Source organism: Delphinapterus leucas, chromosome 3 (genome assembly GCF_059928025.1).
Source record: "Delphinapterus leucas isolate spDelLeu-1000000601 "Yukka" chromosome 3, BTC_Dleu_Yukka2, whole genome shotgun sequence".
Lineage (NCBI taxonomy): Eukaryota > Metazoa > Chordata > Mammalia > Artiodactyla > Monodontidae > Delphinapterus > Delphinapterus leucas.
In genome coordinates, this window is record NC_143131.1 from 16018166 (window position 1) to 16039485 (window position 21320).

A 21320-nucleotide genomic window follows, 5' to 3' on the forward strand; every position below is an offset into this window, starting at 1 on the left:
GATCATATCAATAGATGCAGAAAAAGCTTTTCACAAAATTCAACACCCATTTATGATAAAAACTCTCCAGAAAGTGGGCACAGAGAGAGCCTGTCTCAACATAATAAAGGCCATATATGACAAACTCACAGCAAACATCATTCTCAATGGTGAAAAATTGAAAGCATTTCCTCTAAGATCAGGAGCAAGACAAGAATGTCCACTCTCACCACTATTAATCAACATCGTTTTGGAAGTCCTAGCCACAACAATCAGAGAAGAAAAAGAAATAAAAGGAATACAAATGGGAAAAGAAGAAGTAAAACTCTCACTGTTTGCAGATGACGTGATACTATACATAGAGAATCCTAAGGATGCCACCAGAAAACTACTAGAGCTAATCAATGAATCTAGTAAAGTTGCAAGATACAAAATTAATGCACAGAAATCTCTTGCATTCCTATACACTAGTAATGAAACATCTGAAAGAAATTAACGAAACACCCCCATGTGCCACTGCAACAAAAAGAATAAAATACCTAGGAATAAATCTACCTAGGGAGACAAAAGACCTGTATGCAGAAAACTATAAGACACTAATGAAAGAAATTAAAGATAATAACAACAGATGGCGAGGTATACCATGTTCTTGGATTGGAAGAATCAACACTGTGAAAATGACTATACTACCCAAAACAATCTGCAGATTCAATGCAATCCCTATCAAATTACCAATGGCATTTTTTACACAACTAGAACAAAAAAGTCTTAAAATTTGTATGGAGACACAAAGCACCCCAAATAGCCAAAGCAGTCTTGAGGGAAAAAAACAGAGCTGGAGCACTCAAGCCCCCAGACTTCAGACTATACTACAAAGCTACAGTAATCAAGACAGTATGGTACTGGCACAAAAACAGAAATATAGATCAATGGAACAGGATAGAAAGCCCAGAGATAAACCCACGCACCTATGGTCAACTAATCTAAGACAAAGGAGGCAAGGATATATAACGGAGAAAAGACAGTCTCTTCAATAAGTGGTGCTGGGAAAACTGGACAGCTACATGTAAAAGAATGATATTAGAACACTCCCTAACACCATACACAAAAATAAACTCAAAATGGATTAGAGACCTAAATATAAGACCGGATACTATAAAAGTCTTAGAGGAAAACACAGGAAGAACACTCTGACATAAATCACAGCAAGATCTTTTTTGATCCACCTCCTAGAGTAGTGGAAATAAAAACAAAAATAAACAAATGGGACCTAATGAAACTTCAGACCTTTGCACAGCAAAGGAAATCATAAGCAAGACGACAAGACAACCCTCAGAATGGGAGAAAATATTTGCCAACGAATCAACGGACAAGGGATTAATCTCCAAAATTTATAAACAGCTAATGCAGCTCAATATTAAAAAAACAAGCAACCCAATCCAAAAATGGGCAGAAGACCTAAGTAGACATTTCTCCAAAGAAGACATACAGATGGCCAAGAAGCACATGAAAAGCTGCTCAACATCAGTAATTATTAGAGAAATGCAAATCAAAACTACAATGAGGTATCACCTCACATAAGTCAGAATGGCCATCATCAAAAAATCTACAAACAACAAATGCTGGAGAGGGTGTGGAGAGAAGGGAACCCTCCTGCACTGTTGGTGGGAATATAAATTGATACAGCCACTATGGAAAACAGCATGGAGGTTCCTTAAAAAACTAAAAACAGAACTACCATACAACCCAGCAATCCCACTACTGGGCATATACCCTGAGAAAACCGTAATTCAAAAAGACACATGCACCCCAATGTTCATTGCAGCACGATTTACAATAGCCAGGTCATGGAAGCAACCTAAATGCCCGTCAACAGACGAATGGATAAAGAAGATGTGGTACATACATACAATGGAATATTACTCAGCCATAAAAAGGAACGAAACTGGGTCATTTGTAGAGACCTGGATGGATCTAGAGACTGTCATACAGAGTGAAGTAAGTCAGAAAGAGAAAAACAAATATTGTATATTAACATATATATGTGGAATGTAGAAAAATGGTACAGATGAACAGTTTGCAGGGCAGAAATTGAGACACAGATGTAGAGAACAAACGTATGGACACCAAGGGGGGAAAGCGGGGGGAGGGTGGTGGTGAGATGAATTAGGAGATTGGGATTGACATATATATACCAATATGTATAAAATGGATAACTAATAAGAACCTGCTGTATAAAAAAATAATTAAATAGAATTCAAAAAAAAGAATTAATGCTACCTAGGAAATTATCAGGTCAACTAAGAAGTTTGCTTATGGCTGTTTGTTTGGATAAAAATATTGTATATTAAATTTCCTGAAGTTGAAAACACTACTGTGTAAATGTAAGAGAATATTATTATTTAGAGGAAATCCTCACTGAAATATTTGGGGGTGAAGGGCTTTATGCAAGTAACTTACTCTTGAATCGTTCAGAAAAATGTTATGTATATATATCATTTGTGTGTGTCTGTGTGAATACATGTAGATCTAGATGTATATGGAAGAGAAACAGCAAACAATAAAGCAAGTAGAGTAAAATGCTAATGTGTGAACCTATGTAAAGGATATGTGGGTGTTTGTTGTACTGTTGTTATTCTTGCAACTTCCTTTAAGATTGAAATTATTTCCAAAAAAGTTAAAAAAATAAAATATGAAAGCTTTCTCTTTCCTGATTTTTTTCTATGCATATACATCACACACAGAGGTGTTTTAAAACATAAAGAGGATAGAGCTATATATTTTAAAAAATAAAGATAAAAATAAAAAAGTAAAAAAAATACTTGAGTTAAGCACTTGGCCCCGACGGTGACACACGCAGACACTCCATATACATCGGTGCCCTTCCCTCTTGGGCACACCGAGCCCCCCTCAAACGCTGAAACTCACCAGCTGGAGCCCCTCTGACACCATGCTGACCACCAGGCACCAAATGGGAACCAAGGGCTGGAACTCGGTAAAACCAGCAGTCCCGGAACGAGGAAGGTCAGCCAGAGCACGACAAGTGGACCCAACCCATAAAAATCAGAGGCTCAGAGCTGAGCACGGAGCAGTGCAGCTGAGCCCCAGGCAGTCTGGAGGGGCAGGGCCAGGAAGAGAGCAGAGGAGGGAAGGGACGGAGCCAGGAAGGAACAGGCTGAGGACGCCCACGTCCCCCTCACACCGGACTGGCCTGGCCACTGTCCCTGGGTGCGCCCTGCTCCTTCCCACCCCCTGTTCCCTGCCAGCTGTTCTCCAGGCACATCTCCACCATCTTGCCACCAACCCGTCCCTGTCTGGTTTTACACCTGCTTGTGTAAGAGCACTGCAACACTAACAAGGGGCCTTGCCATGCACACCTCGTCCAAGGTAAAGTGCCTGTCCACCATTCAGACAGGAGAGCCCTTTGCTGTTCACATTCTGGGTCCCCCAGGCCCCAGCCCCTAAATGCCTCTGGCCTCGGTTTCAGGGGTAACAGGACAGAACTCCACACACTTCCAAATGCCATAACGCCCCCGTCAGGAAGGCACTCAAGCTCCATAAAGCATGGGCATCTTCACTGTGGCCACATGGGGCATATACAGGTGTATGTGGTGGATACAGGTACACCTGGCCCCGGCCCCAGACAGTCTGCCTGGGTAGAGGTTTGCAGTGGAGGTTTCTGCAATCAGCTTACGAAGAGAACCACACGGGTTCTTAGCTGAGAACTGAGAACCACTGAAGAGCACCCGAGACCACGGTCTCTCCTCGACCCTGGAGCACAGTCTGAAAGCTCATGCCACGTGCCTGACGCGACCCTGGAGATCCCTGGACCAGAAGGCTCCTGGGACACTGAAATAACAGTTAAAAAGAGCTTGGTGCAGCACTCAGCCATGGTCCACACGTGCTGAACATCATTATTACTGATGTTCTACTGAGGCACCCCCAGGTGACTGGGTGGGGAGAGAGAACCCAGGAAAAGGGCCCATGAAACAGTCACCATGAACAGACAGGGCACTGTCAGCAGGACAGAATCTATAGGATATTAACCAGCTGAATATTAGGGAAGAAGAAGGGTTTCAGGATTTACATGCTTGGGTGATTTAGTAGGACACTTCAGGGAAATAAAAAAGTGAGGAGGGGACTTCCCTAGTGGCACAGTAGTTAAGAATCCACCTGCTAATGCAGGGGACACAGGTTCAAGCCCTGGTCCGGAAAGATCCCACATGCCGCGGAGTAACTAAGCCCGTGCGCCACAACTACTGAGCCCACGTAGCACAACTACTGAAGCCCACGCATTCTAGGGCCTGTGAGCCACAACTACTGAGCCTCCGCTTGCTGCAACTAGAGAAAGCCCGCACTCAGCAACAAAGACCCAATGCAGCCAAGAATAAATAAATAAATTTATTTTTTTTTAAATGTGAGGAGGAAGATTTCAGAGATTCTGGTAGCAATTCAGCAACTACGTAGTAAAAAATAAATACATAAATAAACAACCCCCCACGTTCAACATTACCTGTAAGACCAAGGTTCATGTCTGTGTTCCCCTATGCCCTTCACTTTGGCAACCCACTTCATTACAGTCACAAGAGGTGATCTGTGTACTTTAATTCCAAGTGTAGTGGGAAAGGAAGGAAGAAGGTAGGAGCCCGGGTGGCCAGGTAAAAGATGGGCAGACGTGTACATGCATGAAGGAGATGAGAAGGACCTGGGGTGAACAATCTAGCAAGCTCTGGCAATCTCTGGGCAGGATTCCTACTGACAGGCTGTGGCCCAGTGATTAAAAAGAAAAATTAAAACAGAAGAGCCTAAGCAAGCGCACCTGCCCTAAGAGACCCTTTGCTTTACGTTTCACTGGCAACATTTGCTTCTGTTCATAGAAGCCCTTGTGAAAAAGGCTGTGGTCTAGTACTTACCACTCCAGGGACAGAGCTGCTCCTGACACAGCTGCTCCTGACACACTGTAAACTACATCAAATGTATAGTGTTTACATGTCTTCAGAGGAGGTGTTATAAGTTGCCAATATGGTACAACAAAAAATAGGCTCTAAGCCCTTATTTTAAAGATCTGGCTGCTACAAATAAACTTAAAACCAATATATGGGGTGGGGGGGGAAGGGTTTCAACATAGGGAGAGCTATCTTTGTTTAAAAAATAAAAGAGGTGATTTAAAAATGTTTAGAAGGTGCTTACATATCCCTAAAAACAGCCCCTCACCCCCGCAAAAAAATATATTATTAAGAAACAATGCAAGTTTTCAAATGAATTCAGTTTTAAAGTTGTTAAGGTCTTTTCATTGTGTGTTAGAAGAATTATTATGGGTAATTATATTGTGGGTTGAGCTAAGCCTATTAAAATGGAGACAATACTTCTGTACAAAAGGTAGGAACAAATTATTAGCAACGTGAACAGTTCTGTTAAGCAAGCTAAAACTCAACAGTCAAGACAGATTTTCCAGATTTTAGAAAAATGGCTTAAAATGTCCTTCCTTCTACTGACACTGAAATTTGCCTCCATGAATTTAATACCCTTTAAATTATGTGTGAGTAAGCATGAAATAGCAGAGCTGAAGGTTCATTTCCATTTGAAAATATTTTAATTTTTCAGATTTCTCCAAGATAGAAAGGACAGTTACAATTCACCAGCTCCACAGACCATCAAAACGGAGGAGCCTTTGTGGTCTGAGACACTTAATCATTAATTCAGACTCTCCAACAAAACCACGCTCTATTTGAACTTTTAACAATGGAAGCTGAATCCTATGCCAACTCTTCGCACAAACTATTTTTCATTAATAAGCTTTTCGTAAGTGTGTCTAATAATTAAAGCCCATGATCTCTTTGTCCTGGCCTCATTATTCCAGAGTCTGGCGGGCTCGGGCTTGGAGGTTTTTCACTGGTCCAGTACATATTAGCTCACACCCAGGCTCAGCCGTAACGTTTCCTGCTGAGATGAGCACAGTATCTGATAACTAGGCAAAGCAGACTGAATCAGAGAAGCCATGAGACTAATCTTTTGGGGGATTGCTATGTAGCAGTATTACTACGTGATAAACAGAAGATCAGGTGGCCAGTACATTCTTGGTTTCACAGTATAAAGTAAGCCCTTAGAAAACAGCGTCTTACAGAAAATCCTTCACAAGTATCTGTACCCTTTCGAAAATGTGTCCCCACACCTGTCAAAGTGTAAATAAGTGTCATTTCTTTTTCTTTTTTTAAAATTTATTTTATTTATTTATTTTTGGCTGCATTGGGTCTTCGTTGCTGCACGCGGGCTTTCTCTAGTTGCGGCGAGCAGGGGCTACTCTTCGTTGCGGTGCACGGGCTTCTCATTGCGGTGGCTTCTCTTGCTGCGGAGCACGGGCTCTAGGCATGCGGGCTTCAGTAGTTGTGGCTCGTGGGCTCAGTAGTTGTGGTGCATGGGCTTAGTTGCTCCACGGCACGTGGGATCTTCTGGACCAGGGCTCGAACCTGTGTCTCCTGCATTGGCAGGTGGATTCTTAACCACTGTGCCACCAGGGACACCCCATAAGTGTCGTTTCTGATGCCATGTGTTGACTGAGATGGGGGTCTAAGGCGTCTGCTCACCTGCCTTTCGCAAAAAGCTCTTTTGTTCAAAGTGCATTGCCTCCATGCCCGGCCCCATGCAGGAAGCCGAGGAGATAAAAGACGGATGAGAAAGGGTGCCGAGAGCCAGTCACGGGAAGGGGCAGGTGGGGAAACTTATCCTGAAAGTGCCTTTAAAAGGTGCAGGGGCTCCAGGCAGAGGGAGAGGAACTCCACCAGGGAAATCACCTCCTCACAGGGATCCTGTCACTTCGGTGATATGACCTGACGTGAGTCAATCCATTACCTTCCTAATCTGTCCAAAGTCGGTAAAAACACCCCCTCCTCCGTTATAGGGCTGTGTGAGCATCAGACAGGTGGCTACCACGCACAGGTCGAAAGGACCTGGGAGCTTAGGCATCACTGCTGCCAATAGATGATGTCTGACTGCTCCCGTCGGCTCAGCCCTGCACTGTCAAAGGCTTGTTTCTTTGGAAATCCTGCTGTGGACTCTGGTTCCGCTTGCCCCGCTTCCTCCTGTCCCCCTTGTACCCTGAGCCCACGGCTACTCATTTATGAGGCCAGTGCCTCCAGTCCTGGCAGCGGGCTGAAACCACACACAGCTGGCCCAGGGCAGCACCCACCTCCACACATCACAAAACCTCCCCCGTGCTCCAGCTTAAAGCGTGCTCCCCACTCCACCCTCCCCTTTTAAATTTCTAAGGCAATGACCTACCCCCAACATTTCCACAACCTGTGTGTGCACATCTATACACACGTATATGCATGAGTACACATACACACATGCATATACAATTACAGCAATTCTTAACTAGATGACCAGGCAGGTGCTTATATTCTGTCTGGCAGTCAGTCCTCTGGGAAGGTGCTATTCTACCCCCAATTTTATAAATGAGAAAACTGAGACCCAGAGATCCCAATTAACTTGGCTAAAGTCACACAGTTAGTATGTGACGGGCAGGGCTGGTAGCCGAAAAGTCCACCTATCAGAATATGTCAGACTATGAAACAAGTAAGGCTCGTGTACCCCCAGTGCATGTTATAGTTTCCCGTTTCAAAATGTTGTTTCGTTTGTTTCCCTAAGGTCCTAGAACTCCTTTATCTAACTTTCTAAATAATATTAAAACAGTCACTGTCGCCTGCCCATTGCTAAAAACCAAGTTTAAAAGAAACAGTATCTTAAAAACGTCTATGCAAAGTACTTGGACTTGGCACATCAAGTACGTAGTGGTGGGTAAAATTACAGATTTTCTTCTTTTAAAGGAGTGAAATGGTCACGGGAAATAGGAAGCTAAACACAACCAAAAAGCTTCTAGGTCTTCTGAGGTTCATTTAAAGCATCAAAACTTGTTTGAACAAGTTAAGCTAGGAAGGTTAAGTGACGACACCAGTAAATAATAATTACCTGGTTACATAAGAGCTTCAAATAACCCATATTACTTCATTGTAATTTATCCCAACAAACAAAAAGCCTCACACACAACAGGGAAAAAGTGCATTGTCCTAAGTCACTCGATGAATCAGCTACTAAACTAGTCACAAATCACAATCCACTCACTTTTCTGTTCCCTCCTCCCCTCAAAGAAAAAACCACTGTGTTCCATGTTTCCACCCAGGTTACCCCCTGAATCCTTAAAATGACTCGTTCATATCATATTACCAGAAAACCATTTTCTTCCCAGCAACTTTTATCCACTTTTTTCATTTGAATAATTCTTTATCTGATTCAGGGTTGGTCAACTGGGCCCTGAGTATTTTACATAAATTGAAGAAACACACATTTCATTCCTATCAGATCCCCACCACATATTAACACAGATCTTTAATTGTCATAGTTTTGTTTTTCCAGTCTCAGAGCACCTTAGTGAACAGTAAGTGCTCAGAGTAAGTGAACAGAAAATGTAAGTGAACAGAAAATGATTCCTGAAAATAAAGATTATATCCAATGACTCCAAGACTTATCCACACATCTTTTCCAACAACTCTGTCTAATTGTGCTACAAAAAAAAGAGCCAATCAAAACAGGCAAATGTGTAGTTATGAAAGTAATTATGATATGAAATGCAGAATATTAAAAAATGAAACAAGAAAATTTACTCAGTTTATCTTTCTGCTGGTTAAATTAATCTACCAGAACTAAATGTCGAGTTGTTTTTTTGAAAAGAAAAGGATGCGTGGTCTTACAGCGTTATTAGAACACAAAACTGGTATAAACAGGATCCTAGAACCTAATCCACACTCAACCATTAATTCTGTTTCACCTTGTGTATTAGTTTTTGTCCTTAAAACTAATGTCAACCCAACTGTGAAATCAGGTGAAAGTTATAACGACATTAAGAACACGTGTTATACTGACTACATTATTCTCAATCAATGGTTCTTAAATCAAGGTCTGCACAACTCTGAAAGTTTCACAGAAACCACAGTTAAGAAATTGGGGGCAGACCCCTCCTCACATAGTCTGTAAAATTTGTAAATTCTCCTGTAAGTTTTCATCCAAAACAGAGGACCATATATATATATATATATATATATATATATATATATATATATATATATATATATTTCCTTCTTTGAATTAATTATCCTACAAAACCTAGAACTGAAGACTTAACTAGGTATGTTAAAATGATCAAAAACCTCATCTTTAAGCAAAAGGGATGAGAATGATTTAAAGTGCCTGCTACAACACTAAACCTCTCACTGAGACAAAGCCCAGAAATTACAAACCTGGAGTTGGAAGTACAGTTCCTCCCATTAGGTGAAAGACCCCTATTGTTGAATTAATTGTAGTGGGGAATGTCAAACGCTTAACTGAGGCTGCTAAGTGAGATATATAAGACAACAGAATGAGTTTTTCATAAAGCTTAATTTCTTCCATTTAAAAAGCTGTTGTCTTTTAGCCTGAAATTTTGTCCTTCCTGTTTTCGGTGTGTTAAAATTGTCTTTCAAAATTAAAATGATGGGCGAAGAGTTATTAAGTGCCCTTACCTGACAATATAAAAGATGGGATAACTCTTTGCTGGTCTCCTAGAATATCTGGATGCAGGACTCCAAAGGCCTGAGAACCACTAAGCTACTGGATCTGGCCACTGGGAAACATAGAATGCGGACCAATCATAGCAAAGTCTTCGTGGGTCGTATATGGATTTTGTTTTCCAAGTAAAATGAGGCCAAACAGAAAGTCAGGCTTTTAGAGGACTAATTATAACATTAGTTGTGGTGTCATAAGATTCAACCGGATTTGGATGAAGCTTCCTACACACCAAGTTTTTTGCAACTCTGAAAACCACCTTGAAATCATGGAAGGATGATGGTCATTTCTGGGTGTGAGACAAAATGTTCTGGATGGACCTGTCAAGTGTCTTTTCTTCCTTCCCTCCCACACCTCACCATAAAGGCTAACACCTGGCTCCAGAGAGTCCATTATCATAAAAAGAAACCCTCCCAGATTTTGATCATCACAAAAGAGCACAGGTTTCACTGATCATCTTCTCGCGCCTGTATTATCCTGGTTCTTTGCTGTCAAAAGTAGCTAAAACAGGATGACAAGAAGTTGGGTGGCCACAAAGAGGTTTATAATTAGCCAGTGGTATTAAAAGGTGGGGAAGATCATCTTCACTGTGTAGGGTTGCCTTTGTAGTGATGCTTCATTAATACGTGACAGGTACTAAGTACATATGATGTCAGCACATCCCTAACACTCGCACGCTCCCTCTCTATTCCTCAAACCAACCCTGAAAGGTTAAGTGTTACCATTTTACTAACTGTCCATTCAGTTGGTGGCAGAGTCATAGCTGCAACTCTGCTCTTTGTCACCAAGTTTGTATTCAATCTAAAATACACCTCTTCATGGGGCTTCCCTGGTGACGCAGTGGTTAAGAATCCACCTGCCAATGCAGGGGACACGGGTTCGAGCCCTGCTCCAGGAAGATCCCACATGCCGCGGAGCTACTAAGCCCGTGCGCCACAACTATGAGCCTGCGCTCTAGAGCCCGCGAGCCACAACTACTGAGCCTGCACGCCTAGAGCCCGTGCTCCGCAACAAGAGAAGCCACCGCAACGAGAAGCCCACGCACCGCAACAAAGAGCAGCCCCCGCTCGCCGCAACTAGAGAAAGCTCGCGCACAGCAACAAAGGCCCAATGCAGCCAAAAAATAAAGAAATAAAATTAATTTATTAAAAAAAAAGAATGAAACACTTTCTTAATGTCTTTATTTCTTTCTGCACTTAATTTCTTTACTACAGAAATTAAAATTAAATGCATGCTGTTCATTTCTGAAAAATAATGTCACCTTTCCAAACCTTTAACCTCCCCCCACCCACCTGCTTCTCCCAATATCATTTATGACTGGTGTTCCCTAGTTAAGTCTTTGGGAAACACTAGTAGCTAATACTGCTGATAGGAGTTGATACCTACCAGCTACGTACATAAGGACCAGTCTCTCCTCCAGACAACCCAAGAGGCCAGTCTACATCAGCATCATCACCAACATTACCGGTCACAGTTACCTTGGCAACTAGGTAAGTAGGTGTAAGTCCTCGAGGGTAGAGACCATGGCTCTTCTTCAGTTGTGCCTAGGCCATCAGCATATCTTAGAGGCATATGAGGTTTTCCAACTACATTTAGAAATATGATTATTACTCAGGAAGGTTAAAATAGCAACTATTTGCAGTCCTTAAAGTCTTTGCATTACCTCTAAAGCAGTCTTCTCCTTCCATTCTGATAACTGAAAAATAGCTTCAGGCCATAATCTTCACATTATGTGCCTTTACTGATTGCTACAACCTTATCTGCTGCTGGACAACAGTAGAGATACAATCCGCTGCCCCACCTATTTTTTTTTAAACACAATGGCTTTTCCACAGGTAACTAAAATAAATTCAAAAGACAGCTTCTAAGTTTAAGACTAGTCTTAAGAAAAACATTCATAGAAAAGTCAGTTACAACTAAATTTGTATCATTAAAGAGTGTCTTTTTCTATGCCACCAGAAAAAAGCACACCCCTATAAAAGCACAAGTCCGCAAAGAAAAAAGGCTGAATTATGAGGCTACATTTAGAGACTGTTGCAGGGTTTGGGGTTGGGAGGGAAAACGTTATCCCACGGCACATTGATACAAGACCAAAGTATTTCAGGTTCTGGCTTCCTTTTCTTGTCTACACTGAAACCAAATCCTGGTTGCATGTTTCAGACATAAGTTAAACATCTGGCAAAAAAAACCAGATGAACAGCAAATTTAGAGAAACATCCAGTGGTGTTAAATAAATGTACCTACCTCAGAAGACACTTGTTCACAAAATATTTGAACTAGCAAACTTGGTCATGGGAAAAAAAAACTATTTTTTTTCTTCCCCAACTTGGTCTGAAATCTTTCCAACATTTCAAAGCGTCTAAAATATATGCCAACCCATACAAAAGAAATCAAGATGGCAGGCTGCGTACATCTGCCTTAACCTAAAAACAAAAAGCCATTTTGCTCTGTCTTTACAGCCAGCATAATAAAAGCACAAGAAGCCCAGATGGCTCAGACTCTCTTTATACAGAGTAACCGAGAAGACTGACATTTAAACTATTTATTCAGCAAGTCGGATCCTAACGGCAATTTTAGACCCGGAATTTCTATAAGACAAAGAGAAATGCTTTTAGGCAAGTAAAAAATTGTTCTCTGCTGATATCCCTTCTGCATATGAGTCCATTCTGCCTAGCCCAGCAATTGTAGGAAAGATGTTTTTATCAAAGAGCATCGTGAATTCATTCTGCTATTTCTTATTTATACTGGCTTGAAGTATTAAACCTGACACTCCAACCCCCAGCTGCTTAAGTTTTTTGGGGGTTTTTTGCTTTTTTTTTTTTTAAAGAATTTTAGAAAGCAAAATAAAATAAATTCTCAGTTAAAGAGCCTAAGAACGGGAATGGACATTGGCAGGGAGAAAGATGAGGAAAAGGCCCCATATCGGTAAGCTCAACCTAATAGCAACTCTGACACCTTCTAGCAAGCACTCTAAAAGCTGCTGGGAGGAAGTGAGGTGGTAAATAATTCACCCTGGGTTTTTCCTGCCGAGTAAAATGGCTTTTCACTAAACCGTAGACAGCATAAAAACTTTATCTCTACCCTGGGGTCAATTTTACATTTCTGAACTTGAAGTCTTTCAGGGAGAGAATAAAAAAGTAGCCATTATGTCCCGGCGATTTTCTGTTTCCCCGTATGACTTCATATTTTTTAAGAAAAAGTTATATACTTAAACCCAGAGGCGGTGACCCCTTAGGAATCTCACCTCCAGTCGCCTAGCTTCTTTCTGTATTGGAAAGTCAGGTCCCAGGAACTGACAAGCCCCGAAATTGCTTCTGTCTACGTAACAGAGAAGTGACAACAAACATATCTTTATGAATGATACTTCAAAAATTAGAAATTTGGGTCACATGGTTGTTAGGATCAAATTGAGTTAGGATTCAAACTGTAGAGAATTATATAAATATCAATCTTACGGAACACTGCCACACATTATTTAGTGCTCACAGTAATAATGTGAGATAGTGACCTTTAGAGGCTGTTCAGATTTGCAACCTGTGATCATGATTTTTCTTCTATTTGCTGAATTGGGTCCTCTGGGAAGATCACACCAAATAATGTGAACTTAGGGAAAAAATTAGAAGTATCAATTAATATATAAACATGATATTACTGGTTAATTTGGTTGTGGAAATAGAAAAGATTTGCTAATTGTTGGTTAGAATGGATGGATGGACAGAGACACACATATAGATGCACTGAACAAGCTCTATAAAGTCTACATAACCCACAGACATAGAAAACAAACTTATGGTTACCAAAGGGAGAAGTCGGGGTAGGGAAAAACTAGAAGGTTGGGATTAACATATACACACTACTATATATAAAATAGAGAGTCAGGGGCTTCCCCGGTGGCGCAGTGGTTAAGAATCCGCCTGCCAATGCAGGGGACACGGGTTCAAGCCCTGGTCCAGGAAGATTGCACATGTCGCGGAGCAACTAAGCCCGTGCACCACAACTACTGAGTCTGCGCTCTAGAGCCCACGAGCCACAACTACTGAAGCCCGCGTGCCTAGAGTCTGTGCTCTGGAACAAGAGAAGCCACCGCAATGAGAAGCCCATGCACCGCAACGAAGAGTAGCCCCTGCTCTCTGCAGCTAGAGAAAGCCCACGCGCAGCAACGAAGACCCAACGCAGCCAAAAATAAATAAATTAAATAAATAAATTTATTAAAAAAATAGAGAATCAGCAAGGACCTACTACATAGCACAGGGAACTATACTCAATATTTTGTAATGAGCCGTAAGGGAAAAGAATCTGAAAAAGAATGTATACATACACACATATGTATAACTGAATCACATAGCTGTACACCTGAAACTAACATGACACTGTAAATCAACTATACTTCAATTTAAAAAAAGGAAAATAAACAAAGTCTACATATAACTTTAGGCATATTAAAAGGGCAATACAGTTGAGGGTATAGATTTAAAAAGTCACCAGGTAACAAAAAATACAGATTCTAGGTCACACATGATATTTATTTACGGCTGTCCACAAATGACTATGCACACTGGCTTAATCATGGATGTACAGAAACAGTCCTTCACTCCATGCATATGTAAATTAACTCATTCGTTAGGGTCTGATTTTCAGGTTTATCCTAAATACATTCATTCAGAAGGCATTACTGGGCAGCAGGTATCAAAAAAAATCAAATCACTCGCCTCTGGCTTTCAGACACTAATCGAATTTCTTAATGGTTTGTGAATCCCTGTTGTGATTCCAGCTGGCCAACTACTGAACGGTTAGCATCACTCCTCAGGTTCTGTTGCTCTCCAGGCCTCACCGCCCTCAAGCAGAAGACAGGCCCGCAGAACCAAGTGAGGCCTGGACCACATCTGAGAGGCCCTCTTTGCTGCCAGTGCTTTCTGTTTCCCTCTCAGGTGACCTTGATCCAAAGCACTCTGGGCCAAGTCTACTCATACGGAAAATGACAGCCAAAACAAGAGGATCCCCTAAGTCCTTTCCTTCCCCCAGTTTCCCGTGTTCAGCAGACACCCAATAAATGCTTGGGTTAAAATGACCTGTGTAAGCCCCCTAGGAAGTTCTTCCAGGAATTCCTCCAAAGCCTTTGCCAGGCAACCACTGAGGAGCTGAAGAACAACAATGGTACCCATGGGGACCAGTGAGGGGAGAACTCGAAATGAAATGGGGATGACTGGAGATGCCACTTATAGGGAATCTCAAAAACTCATTATAAATGATTCACTATTTAAGTCATTTCTTTTTTTTTTTTTTTTTTTTTTGCGGTATGCAGGCCTCTCACTGTTGTGGCCTCTCCCGCTGTGGAGCACAGGCTCCGGACGCGCAGCCTCAGCGGCCATGGCTCAGGGGCCCAGCCGCTCCGCGGCATGTGGGATCTTCCCGGACCGGGGCGCGAACCCGCGTCCCCTGCATCGGCAGGCGGACTCTGAATCACTGCGCCACCAGGGAAGCCCTAAGTCATTTCTTAAAGTTACATCTTCTCTCTTGAAAAACTGCTACACTTGGACGACGCTGTTGAATGTTGAGCAGCCTGCAGTGACCGCTGTCCACCCCTCTGAGGTCAGGATGGTGACACCGTCTCACCTGTACAAGGAAACAGTCATGACAATCTCTCACCTGCTTGGACGGTAGAGGCAGGAGGAAATGACCCCTGGCAATCCGAGGTCCAAGACCTATGGCATTACTATTTTTCCAAACAGAGAAGAGGCCAACACTTTTTTCTCAAGGCTAAGTGAGCCACCTTCTGCAGGGCAGACCATCCTGTCCTGGAGGTCCTCAGTTTCAGGATGTCCGTCCCTGTGCCATCAGTCCTCCCATCCAAGCTGAGGTCCATTCTTCCCAGTGAGAGAGAAAAGCTGGTCCACACTACCTAAGGATCCCAGCCTCCTCCGGGCTAAACAACCCACTTCCCGGGCTGTTTCTCTGAATCCTGTTCTCTGAGCTTTAATCATCTTTCCATCTTCTCCAAACTATGGGGAAAAAGAGGTGCCCATTTTCACATATGAGACGATAAGTAGGAATAGTACCAACATCTAAACTCTTTTTTTAAACACTTCTCCTTTTTATCTCACTGCTCTGAATGATTATTCTGACTTCGGGCTTACACATCAAAATATCACCTTCAGAAATATTCATATGTGACCCATTATGAACCCTACAAAAAGTGGCTATACATGGCTAGCCATTCTTTTTCTTTTATATTTTTCTTTTGTACTTAGCTTTAAAAAACTATTCCTTTTAAATAAAATGTGGCATAACCATATACCATGGAATATTATTCAGCAATAAAAAGGAATGAAGTATTTGCTCTGACATACATGAACCTTGAAAACATTACGCTAAGTGCAAGGCGCCAGCCATAAAAGCCTGCATGATTCCGCTGAAATTAAATGTATAGAATAGGCAGATAATAGAGACAGAGTAGCTGTAGTTGCTTAGGGCCAGGGGGTTGGGGGGGGGTAACGTGGGGTGGGAAGGTTTAGGGGCGACAGCTAAGGGGTGCAGGGTTTCTTTTCTGGGTAATAAAAATGTTCCAGAATTGTTTGTGGTGTTGGTTAAACTCTATAAATATAATAAAAGGCACTGAACTGTATACTCTAAGTGAGTGAATTGTATGGGATGTGAATTATCCATATTCAGCTGTTAAAAGAAAAAAAGTCTATTCTTTCCATTTCAGACCACAGCTCAAACTTCTGAAAGTTATTAACTAATCATAGTCTAGGTGCTAAAATGTGACTACAGCCTCTTTTGCTCTTGTAGCTAAAGTAACATCTGCGAACTGTTTTAAAATCTCCATCAAAGACAGCAATGAGCCAATAATGGATATCTTTGAGTATGACTTTCCTCAAAAGGCAGAAATTACTTTCTCTATGGTATTTACATCATCTTATCATTTCAGAGAGTGTCCCAAATGAGAGGCATCCAAAAGAAGTATGGGGATTGGGGTGCTGACACCTACTCTCTCTAGTGCTGTCTCCAGTGAATGTTTATGAGACCCATGGTACTATTTTCTAAGCCAAGTTAAGGTCCTTTGGTGAAGGGGGAAAAAAAATAAAGTTCCATAAATGTTTGAAATAAACAATCTTTAAATTTTAAATTTTGGATGTTTTTAAATCAGAAAAAAATAATCGCTAAGGTTGAAAAATCTGCAATTTTCATCTCCCTGGTTTACTGCTGCTCAGAAAAGGAAATTAGGTTATTCGGACAGGATTTGCCCTCCACAAAGGCATGCTGGCAACATTCCCCGGTGGCCTGATCTGTTTTGAGTCCTCTGTTAACAAAAGCTTCCTGAAACTGGGGACAGCATATGCTCTAGCCCATGGTCACAGGAGAGAGGGGTTCTCAGCATCACCCAGTAAACATGTCATCATCTCCCTTTGCAAGAGCAAAATCAGATGCTTAGAGCAAGCCCACTGTGAACTCTGACAGGGCAGGAAGATGGATGCATTTCAGAACAGAGGATCATTCCAGAAGACAAAAATACTTGCTCAGTTCTCAAGGGCTAGCTACTCGCTTACCCTCACTGGAAGATTTAGAAATACTATTAATTATTTCAAAAGTATTACAAGAGCCATTTGGAACACCCAAAGAGCAGCTAGATTAATGACAGACTCAAACCTCTGAAATGAAGCCACTGCATGTGGAACTTCTAATACAGGCCATGTGCTGAATTTACAAATGTAATGTTAGAATTTTATGGGAGACTGCACAAGTCTGCTATAAAGGCTTCATCTAGGAAACCCTTTGGGGACATTTTTTCCCTCAAAAATTCATGTGAATAATCAAAACCATCATATTCCACACGGCAGTCCGTATTGCAGTAATTTAATCTTAAACAAGTTCACTAAGATGTACGGACGCAGATGTTTGAAAACAAATATCAAAGAAAGGACTGTTCAAAATGAGTCTTTTCTCAGAATATTTTAAAAGTATCAATGAATCATTTAAGCAAAGGGAGGGGAAGAAGGGCATTTGATTCTACAGATGGGCCTCTTTCTTAGGGAGCCTTGCTTAAACTCCTAGGTTCTGATCAGGGCTGGCACTAGGGTGAGGCAGGTGCCCGGCATGTACAATTCAAGGATGCACCAATCCTGGGGCTTGTGCAAATCAGCTTCAGCACCTGCAATGACCCTGCGTGGTGCTTCTCTACATCTGCACCCTCCGTACCCCACTCGCCTTACCCTAGTCCTGGCCCCCTCTCTGGTTACCAGTCCAATGTCAGTCCAGGATGGCACAGGCAATGGGAGAAAACAGTATATTAAACCTAAGAATAATCAAGAGCTTGGGAGTTCTAACAGCAGCTCCTAAACATGAAAATCGCTCTCCTTCCTTCTCCAGCTTTGACACCTCACTTAGAAAATGAGGGCGATATGATTGCCTAGCATGGCAAACAGTAAGTTAACAATTTAACTACTCTTCAGTATTAAAAATAAGCATTAAGTGTCCAACTTTACACAGCAACCTCCGAAAGTGTGTAAGCACAATCAATTCATTCTTGGAAATACTTCCATGAGTCAACCTTCCTTAGATATGTGATGAGACGTAATTAACACAAAACACAGGCTTTTCTTATTTTTGCTGTGCCTGGGCGTGGCTCTCCACTAACACAGAAAAAAATACAATTACAGATTAAACCACTGACAGGTGTTAGTATTTAAAACTAAGATCACCAGACAGTTGCTGACAGGACACTGTTCAAGAATGAGTCCTTTATGGCTGCAGCAGTCGAAAAAGGTACTTGGACTGCGACCGTCTGTGTTTCTCCAGAACATGCTTTGGGGGGAAGGCTGTGTGTAAGATGCTTGTATTTAGAACATGGATTTTAAAGGAAACCCCCCACGTACAGCCTGCCAAGCCCTATATGCTGGTCCTCAGAGTGTGCATACCACACCAAGCAGCATCAGTAGCACCTGGGAGCTTGTAGAAATGCAAATGGTCAGGCCCCACCTGAGACTCGCTGAACCGGAACCTCTGGGTTGAGGCCCAGGAGTCAGTGGTTTAACAAGCCCCTCCAGGGGATTCTGATGCCTGTTCCAGTCTGAGGGCCACTACCCTACAGGTAGGGTTCCTGGTAGCAGGACACGTGGGTTTTGCCACTGTCAATCTTTGTCCTCTGGGGGAAGGTATTTCCCCTCCTAGGGAAAACAAAATGATGGAGCTTTGCAACGAATCCATCTACTAGCTGGGGCTTCACAGCACAGAATCCTGTGGCTGGCTGCACTGGTAGCAAGTACAGATTCCTGGGCTCATCTCCGGAGAGGCCGTACCGCTGGGGCCCGGGCTCACCTCCGGAGAGGCCGTACCGCTGGGTCCCGGGCTCACCTCCGGAGAGGCCGTACCGCTGGGTCCTGGGCTCACCTCCAGAGAGGCTGTACCACTGGGCTGGGTGTAGGGGCCGAAGCATCCCAATTAGTAACCCCTCCAGTGACTCCGATGTGTAGCCAGGACTGGGAAGCACTGGAAGGGCCCCTGCAGCACTAAACATCACATCAGAAGTAACTGGGGAAAATGATCCTTTAGATCAGGTTTAGCAAACGTTTTCTGCAAAGGGCCAGATGGTTAACTTGAGGCTTTCTGGCTCCTGACTGTGCCACTGTAGCTTGAACTCAGTCTTAGATAAACCAATTAATGGGCATGGCTGTGTCCAATAAAACTTCCTTAAATTTGACTTCCTTATAATTTTCATGTGTCATAAAATATCATTCTTTTCATGTTTCTCCAAACATTTAAAAATGGAAAAACCATTCTTGGCTTGTAAGCTGTATGGAAACAGGCATTGGGCACAGGCCATGGTTTGCCACTGCTGCTTCAGTTCAACACTGGAGTAATTACATCAGCTTTACTGAGTTCAGTCATGCTGTGTTCACGACATATGTAACTTCAATACAAACAGCTGCCTTCAAACAAGCTAGATGCTACTTTTTAGAAAAACACCGAGGTTTCATTTGCACACAGCACAAACAGACAGCCTGACGACCCACACAGAGCAGTATACTGAACGTACCCATCACCTTGGAAAGGTCACGGGGCCCCCTCCCCGGGCACCATGCCTCCCACATGCCTGTGTAGTTTGAATCCTTACCTTAAAAAGGCAGCGCAATCAGTCTGAAATAAAAGCTGGAAGTCAGTCACGCTTTCGCTTCAGGTCTGAGTAACAGACACTCCTTAGGCAGAAGTTAGCAGAAGAGGCAGGCACCCACTGGTTGGAAATAAGCCCCTGTCCTCTCCAGTGTGGGGCAGCTGCTTGCCACTCACCCATCCCTCCTTGGCTCTGCATCTCATCCAGCCCACGTGGGGCTGTCCAAGCCACAGGGCGAGTGCAGGGCTGGAGGGGTGCAGGAAACAGGCCCCTTACTGCCTCTGCCTTTACATCCCAGCCCCTCCCCCTCCCCAGGCCTTGCTTTCACCCCAGGGCCTTATCCTTCCTTCAGACCCCAACCGCCTCCCTCTTGCCTTGAGGTAGAAACAGGTAAGGTTCCCTCAGAAACCAATATAACTTCACTGAATTGTTGGAACACAAAGACCATCACTGACAGCCTCCATGCGGAGGGATTCCAGGAAACTGCTTTAGCGCTGGGATTTCTCCCAGTACAAATTAGAGAAACCTTCACAGTGCCTCACAGCCAGGAGAGGTGCCCAAACGCCAGGTTCTGTTCCAGACACAGAAAGGAAAGGAGGCAGGACTGCAGGCGTGAGGAAGATGCGGACAAGGAAAGAACGAAACCTGTCTGCAGGGTCACAGCGTCAGGAAGGACAGGTCCTCCCCGGAGCCCCGGGCCTCACAGGGCAGGGAGCAGCACAATTTGAAGTAAACAGCAAATGAGACGGGGAGAATTTATCTCACGTCACAGTACACGCTGAGTCTGTGGTTCTCCAATTTCACCATGAAAGGCATCACCTGGGAACCTTGTTAAACTACAGCCCCCTGGACCACCTGCACAGAGACGTGGACTTGGCAGATGGGAAAGAGGACCAAGGAAGCTGCATCTTTCACGAGGGCCCTGATGACTAATTATGAAGCAGCCAGTCGGAGAATCACACACGGACCAACACCGCACTAGCGTTTGGGACGTTTGAACCCAAATGTCCCACTCAAACAGAGTATCCAACTAGAGAGGGTGGGACTAGAGAGGTGGAGATGGAAAGACCAAGAACAGGTCAACTCCCTGGAGAAAGAGGGAGACGGGGGCACTCCAGGGTCCCTTGGAGACAAGGCCCCAGTGGACAGCTGGACGGACAGAGGGAACTGAGTTCTCCAAGATACTGTGGGCATTGGAGACATTCCACAGAACCATCTAAGTGTCCAGAAAAGAAGCTATGTAAGAAAAAGTGAAGGCCTAGAAATCGTGGGTAACATGAGCGTTTTCCAAGCCCAGTATGCCAAAATTGTGCTTTTTCAACAACTTTTAATGGACTATTTCAATAGGATGCTCATTTGGTCTACGAAATAGTTCTGAACTTGACTGCTTATTAAGTGGTACCCAGGAAGCTTTCTAAAAACACACAGGGCCTGAGTCCCAGCTGAGATTCTGATTTCATTGTTTTGGGGCAGGGCCAAGGCTCTTGGTAAAAGCTTCCCAGTGAATTTAATGGGCAGCCAGGGTTGAGAACTAACCCCGGCAGAAGCAGCAGCATGGAAACGAGATTGTGAACACAAGACGATGAAACATTACAATTTTAAAAAGGGGGATTTTCGCCGATCCATCTATTTCCCT

At 43.1% G+C, this 21320-nt stretch overlaps 1 protein-coding gene across 3 annotated transcripts in view; it reads right to left on the minus strand.

Annotated features, from left to right (window-relative positions):
- Positions 1-21320, minus strand: part of MYO10 (myosin X) — a 218081-nt gene that overhangs the window by 136588 nt on the left and 60173 nt on the right. Inside the window, exon 1 of one of the 3 annotated variants that reach the window (XM_089908695.1) lies at positions 2908-6864. The exons of the other annotated variants lie outside the window; for them this stretch is intronic. Coding sequence (XP_089764821.1) covers positions 2908-2931 — 24 coding nt within the window. The 5' untranslated portion in view covers positions 2932-6864. Of the gene's footprint in view, positions 1-2907; positions 6865-21320 lie in introns of those variants that run through there. 3 annotated transcript variants of the gene reach the window in all.